This window comes from Caretta caretta, chromosome 7 (assembly GCF_965140235.1).
Source record: "Caretta caretta isolate rCarCar2 chromosome 7, rCarCar1.hap1, whole genome shotgun sequence".
NCBI classification, from domain to species: Eukaryota; Metazoa; Chordata; order Testudines; family Cheloniidae; genus Caretta; species Caretta caretta.
This window is the reverse complement of record NC_134212.1, coordinates 50063171-50069938: the sequence shown is the minus strand read 5'-3', so window position 1 is coordinate 50069938 and position 6768 is coordinate 50063171. Positions and strand designations below refer to the sequence as shown.

General features: G+C 57.5%; 1 protein-coding gene across 2 annotated transcripts in view; it reads right to left on the bottom strand.

Moving 5' to 3' along the window:
* Positions 1-4121: 4121 nt before the first annotated feature.
* MST1R (macrophage stimulating 1 receptor) overlaps positions 4122-6768 on the bottom strand; it is a 50336-nt gene continuing 47689 nt past the window's right edge. For both annotated transcript variants that reach the window (XM_075130642.1, XM_048856498.2), the window contains exons 19-21: positions 6313-6478; positions 5001-5137; positions 4122-4607 (exon numbers count right to left, since the gene is read on the bottom strand). In XM_075130642.1, the coding sequence (XP_074986743.1) occupies positions 4376-4607; positions 5001-5137; positions 6313-6478 (535 nt within the window). In that variant the 3' untranslated portion in view covers positions 4122-4375. The remainder of the gene's footprint in view (positions 4608-5000; positions 5138-6312; positions 6479-6768) is intronic.

Below are 6768 nucleotides of genomic sequence, written 5' to 3'. Positions count from 1 at the left end.
TCCTGTAAGCAGGAAGTTTCAGTTTTCAACCTTCTAGAAAAAAGGTGTGTGTGGGGGGGGGAGAACCCAATCCTGCTGAAGGGGAAAATGAGTGTCCAGCCTTGAAATTGGTAGCAGCTGAGAATTTAAAAGCTAGTGTTTACATTGATGCAAATTACCTGACTGACTGGGGGAAGAAAGATTTGCTGATAGCTATCAGCAAAGAGAGCACAGCCAATCAGCCAGTTAATTCTGTTAAGCAAGAAGGATCAAGGTTTGATCCTTCAGGACAAGGAAGGGAAAAAGAACTTGATTTTGCAGAGGGAAGACACAGGGTAACTCTAAAAGGCCCAAACCCCAATTTTTATTAAGCCAAAGGCGTGGCATGACAAAAATGGACACTTGCAATTAATTTGTTATTGCTAATGGTAATTTTTGTAACTAATGTGTTGCTATTACCAAGAACTGTAAAAATGTACAATGTGCCTAATCTTTGGAAAAAACCCTTGAACATGTTAAAAGAATTACACTTTATGTTAAAAGGCCTTGTTATACTGAAGTTTCACAGTTAATACCTGTAAACAGCACTGGAACTTTTCACAGGGGAAAATATACTGTATGAAAAGGGAAACTAAGGCACACTACCATATTGCTTTCACAGCTAAAGATTCCTGTACTATGAATAATGTTAATATCTACATTGTCAAGATTCCTATACTATGAATAACGTTAATATCTACATTGTCTTGATATTAAATGGGTTCCAAACATTTGCCAGAGCTTGTATGGATAAAGTAGCTATGTACTTTAGCTCTTGGCAAAATCATACAAAACATACAGGAACCATGCTGCAAGAGCAGATCCAATCCACTATTGTTCTAACCAAGTTTTGCCTTGAGTTTGTAAAGAGATTCAGTCATGTTATTGAACAGAACTTGAATAAACCATTTCTGTTATACACGAATCCTAGCTGTAGTAAGACAGAACCAAGGATGGGGAACTCTTGGGATGCAGTCAGTGATGTTTGCATCATCCCTTCCTGCATCAATTGTACATTGGGGGTGTGACGTTATTGACATAAACTGTGACTGTACAGATCATTGTTGCAACCACTGTTGCTCTGCCCTGGGCACAAACCCCTGCAGGTGGGGGCCCTGCTGTCCACCCTTCCCATCTGCCCCAACAGTGCCCTCTGCAGGCCTGAGCCCTGACCATGGTGGCGAGAGGGGCCACGGGCCAGAGCCCGAGCAGCAGGCAGAGGCAGCTCAAGATAAAGCTGCCTCCCTAGACAGCATGGCCATGGGCTGCCCCTGCACCGCTCAGATTTGGCCCAGCTGGGCAGATCTGCCATCCTAGGCACTGCATGGCATTCCCAGCGCTAGGGGCTGCTAGCTGTAGGGCTCAGCACTGGAGTGTTGGCTGGGGGCAGCCCCATCGTGCCAGCTCCGAGAGTCGCGACTGCAGGAGAGTCTGAGAAACAACGGACCGCGTGGCACTTGCTGCTTCGCCACAGGCTCCCCCACAGTATGGCCTGGCTCTGAGGGTGGGGCACCACCTGTGCTGCAGTGGCTGCGAGTGGAGCTGGCACTCAGGGTGGGGGGACAGTGCCTGCCCCCTTCCCTGTGGCCCCAGCTGAGGGCTCCAGAATGTGAAGATCCGGTCCCTGGCACAGGATTGGGTTGGGCCCCGGGAGAGGGGGAGGAGAATCCAATCTCTGGCACAGCACCGGGTAGGAGCCCAGAGTGGGTGTGTGCATGTGTGTGACTGGTAGCATCCTTGGGCCCTGTCTGGCCAGCCCATCTCCTGCACTGAACAGCTGGCTGCCCCTTCAATCCTTCAGGTACTGCAGGCCAGTTCTCTCTCCCTCACATCCCGGCAGGCCAATGGGGGGGGGGGGCCTCTGGGACAGGGCAGGGGGCCAGCACCCCCTGCACTGTGCCAGGGAGGAGGCTCGGTGCTGAGGAGCAACCCTGCTGGGACAGGGGCTGCAGGGCAGAGCATGCGGATGATACTAAACTGGGAGGAGTGGTAGATATGCTGGAGGGGAGGGATAGGATACAGAAGGACCTAGACAAATTGGAGGATTGGGCCAAAAGAAATCTGATGAGGTTCAATAAGGATAAGTGCAGGGTCCTGCACTTAGGATGGAAGAATCCAATGCACCGCTACAGACTAGGGACCGAATGGCTAGGCAGCAGTTCTGCGGAAAAGGACCTAGGGGTGACAGTGGATGAGAAGCTGGATATGAGTCAGCAGTGTGCCCTTGTTGCCAAGAAGGCCAATGGCATTTTGGGATGTAGAAGTAGGGGCATAGCGAGCAGATCGAGGGACGTGATCGTTCCCCTCTATTCGACATTGGTGAGGCCTCATCTGGAGTACTGTGTCCAGTTTTGGGCCCCACACTACAAGAAGGATGTGGATAAATTGGAGAGAGTCCAGCGAAGGGCAACAAAAATGATTAGGGGTCTAGAACACATGACTTATGAGGAGAGGCTGAGGGAGCTGGGATTGTTTAGCCTGCAGAAGAGAAGAATGAGGGGGGATTTGATAGCTGCTTTCAACTACCTGAAAGGGGGTTCCAAAGAGGATGGCTCTAGACTGTTCTCAATGGTAGCAGATGACAGAACGAGGAGTAATGGTCTCAAGTTGCAGTGGGGGAGGTTTAGATTGGATATTAGGAAAAACTTTTTCACTAAGAGGGTGGTGAAACACTGGAATGCGTTACCTAGGGAGGTGGTAGAATCTCCTTCCTTAGAGGTTTTTAAGGTCAGGCTTGACAAAGCCCTGGCTGGGATGATTTAACTGGGAATTGGTCCTGCTTCGAGCAGGGGGTTGGACTAGATGACCTTCAGGGGTCCCTTCCAACCCTGATATTCTATGATTCTATGTGGCCTCACTGTCCACCCCCCTGTGCCTGTGGGAATAACAACACCCCACAGCCAGCGCAGTCTCACACTTCTGGAGATGGGGCCCCTCCCTTCTGCCCCACAGGCCAATGCAAACCCAGAGCAGGCTGGGGCTGCCCAAGGGGCTGGGTGCCAGCAGCAGGAGGGCGATGCGTCATCACGCTGCTGCCAGGTGTGCAGGTAGAGTCTGGGCCGGCCAGTTCCCTCTCTAGGGCCTGAGCCCTGCCCCCTGCGAAGCCAGCCCCAGCCCAGCGCTGTGGAAAGGTGGGTCCCGTGTAGTGGCTGGTAAGGAGTTGAGCAAGGGGTTGTCCCTGCCTGGCACTCCCTAGGGATGTTACCCCTGCCAGCTTGCCCCTGGCTCCAAGAGGAGATCAGGCGCGAGGAACCTCGAGCTCTGGGACATAGTTCCCCTGCTGCAGCCCCTCTCTGGGCACCATGGGGATACCGCTGGCATTTGAGGGACATGCCCTAGAAAGGGGAGGGTGTGTGTGGTCCAACAGTGTCCTGGCAACCAGCTTTGCTCAGCATTGTGTTGCCTCTGCCCTCACATTGCCACCTCGGTGCCATTGCCACGATCTCAGGGAAAGCCCCGGGGCCAGGCCAGGCTGGACAAACTGGCCATGGACACTGAATTCCCCTCTGTTCCGGAGAGTGCCCACCAAGGCAGGGCTGGGGCAGGGGATGAGACAGCGGAAGGGACGCCCAGTCCCTGAGCCGGCAGGGCCCTGAACCCAGCTGGGTGCAGGCGGGCAGTTCCTGCCAGGGTTGTGTGTGAGAGGTCATGCCCTGTGCCCCAGGGCCCTGCCCCACACACGCCTGGCTCCTAGTGGGGGTAGAGAGCTTTCCAGCACCAGGGCGTGCCCCACTGGTGCCAGCCCCTATGGCCGCACCCCTAGCCGCTGGGCCCTCCCCTCAGCCCAGACAGCACCAGTAGCCGTGTGGGGCACCAGGCCTAGAACCAGGACAAACAATTCCCACATCCCCAGACTCAGTCACAGGATACTCCTAGGCCCTGGCTCCGTGTGGCCTGTGGGTAGCACTGGGAGGGAGGGTTGCCCGCACTTCTGCGCCCTGCTGAGGACACAGCATGACAGCCAGGCCCAGCTGCCCCTGCACCGGGTGGGAGCCGAATTTCCATCCACCCCTTTGGACAAGCCCCCATGGAATCAGGACAAAGAGCCAAAATTCCAAAGCTTCCCCCAAATCAAAACTTTGTGATTCAAGCCCCAGAACTGGTTGGTTTTGACGTTTCTTTTGTATTAAAATAGTCCCTGTATCTCTTCGCTACACAATAAATATCAGGTAGAAAAACAACAGTGCTCAACATCCCCGTTCTAACACCCCAGCCGGGCAGTGCCAATGGGAGCCCAGCCGGGTGCTGGCACCTCTTCCCATCGCGTCGCCACAGCCCCCTGACACGCTGCCCAGCCCAGGTCTCCCCAGCCAGCTCTGACTGTGTTCCTGGTGCCCCACGGGGCGGAGAGCGCCCCCTAACATGTGGCAGCTGCTTCACCCTCCTCCCCGCTGGAGGCCAGCTCGTCCTCGGAGTCAGGCACCGGCGGGCTGGATGGGCTGGGCTCCAGGTTGACGTAGGTGGCGCTCAGGTTGATGTAGTGCTCGCCCTTCAGGGAGGCCATGATGCACTCTACCTCCCCGATCAGGGTGAAGAAGGTGGGGCGCTCCTCGGGGCTTGGAGCCCAGCAGCTCAGCATCACCGCATACCTGCCCCGACAAGAGAGCCTGTTAGAGTCGGGACAGGCCCAGGGGCAGGGAGCTCAGCCGGACACCAGCACTGGACCACCTCCTGCTCCCCCACCTGATCCCCACATGCCAAACCCTCCCAAATTCCCCCATGCTGGGCCCCCTGCACCCCACATCCCCACACACCAGGGAAGGGGAGCTCAAAGGGGATGTCCTGCATGAGGAGATGAGGAGGCTCTGGGGGGCGTCGGGCCGGGCACTGCTCACTGCGGGGGCTGGCAGGCAGAAGTTTGGGAGCTGGGATATGTGGGGTTGATGTGGGGGATGCAGCAGGGAGCGGGGTTATGGGGGAAGAAGGTCCCCAAGGGGCCCTGGGCCACCCCCCCGTGAGGAGGAGGAGGGCACGACACTCACAGCGAGTCCGGGCAGTACTCGGGCTGCGGCAGGCGCCGGCCGCTCAGCAAGTAGGATGTTATGTCGTAGGGATCCACCTCAGGGTACGGTGGGGCCCCACGTGTCAGCAGCTCCCACAGGAGGACCCCGAAGGACCACTGTGCCGGAGAGAACGGGGGTCATTCTAGCAGCACCGTGCATGCGGCAGGGCCGGAAATGCTTGGCATCCTCTAGGCCAGTGGCACACAGCCACCCCACACAGTCCCCTAGAGTCTCCCACCGCACATGTCAGCACTGCCTGAGGGAACCCAGCCCGGGGGCCTGGCCTGGGCAGTGCCCGCAGCAGCAGGTGTGGGAGAATCTGCCCCATCAGGTGTCTGGTCTCCACCAGCAAGGGGACAGCTTCATCCCCGCTCCTCTCCCAGCTCTTTAACTCTGGCTACCCAACCTGCCGGAGAGCCATGTTTTGAGGCCCCACGTAGGCCCAGCATTGGCCAGCGAGGACACGGACCTGCCTGGGTCAGCAACATCAGGAGTGGTGTCTGTTGGCACTGGGCTCTGACCCTCAGGCTGCGCTCTCCCCTGCCGGGCTCTGACGCCCGGGCCACGCTCTCCCTGGGCCACACTCTCTCCTGCCGGGCTCTGACGCCTTGGAACCGGCTCTGCCTGGGCTGGGCTCTCCCCTCCCTCACACAGTGGTAGGAGACACCGAGACCCCCGTAGTGCAGCCAAGGAAGCTCAGCTGGAGGCCAAGTGCTCAGCGAGTGCTGCTTTGTGCCAGTCACGCTGGCTGGCAGGGTTCTGCTCACCTGGCACAGCACAGCCAGGGGGCAGGCTGCTGGGAAAGGGAAAGCCACATGTAACGGTCTAAACTTCCAAAGCCCCATGTGCCAAGGTGGGCATGTAACACCATGTGCGGGCCAGCCACTAACCCTGGTTCCGTCAGCCATGCGCCCGGGGTGTCTGGTGGGGGGTAGGTGGGAGGCAGGGTCCAGCCGGGGGCGGATTACCTAGGGAGGTGGTGGAATCTCCTTCCTTAGAGGTTTTTAAAGTCAGGCTTGACAAAGCCCTGGCTGGGATGATTGAGTTGGGGTTGGTCCTGCTTGAGCAGGGGGTTGGACTAGATGACCTCCTGAGGTCCCTTCCAACCCTGATATTCTATGAAGAGGAGAGCAGAGCTCTTTCCTGGAGTTGGAGCAGCTGAGAGCCAGTTAGGGCCGTTCTGCGATCACTCGCCATAGCCACCCCGCTCCTGGGCGCCTCCCGGTGGGCGTGGCATGGGCACAGGCAATGCACTAGCCCCCCACACAGCCAACCCCTCCCCCGCACTCACCACGTCCGACTTGGTGGTGAATTTCTGGATCTGCAGGCTCTCAAGCGCCATCCACTTGACGGGCAGCTTGGCCTGGCGGTGCTGCCGGATACTGTAATACTCCTTATCAAAGACATCCCGGGCCAGGCCGAAATCCGCCACCTTCACCGTGAACGCCTGGTCCAGCCTGCAAGGCGCGAAGAAGGAATGCCAGCTGAGCTGGTTGCACAGCTCCAGGAGCCTGGCGCTCAGAGCCACTTATCTCCAGTCCCAGGCATCTGGGCCCCAATCCATGGGGTGGGCACTCAGGGGCCACTGGCACACAGATGGGCAGGTCTCAGAGCAGCCCCCAGGGCAACGCATCCACCCTCCCAGCTGGCAAAGTGACTGCTCCTGGGCCACAAACCCCATTCTCCTAATAGCAGAGTTCCCTCTGAGGCACTTTGATTGACACTCGCCCTGCTGCTGCCCAGGTTC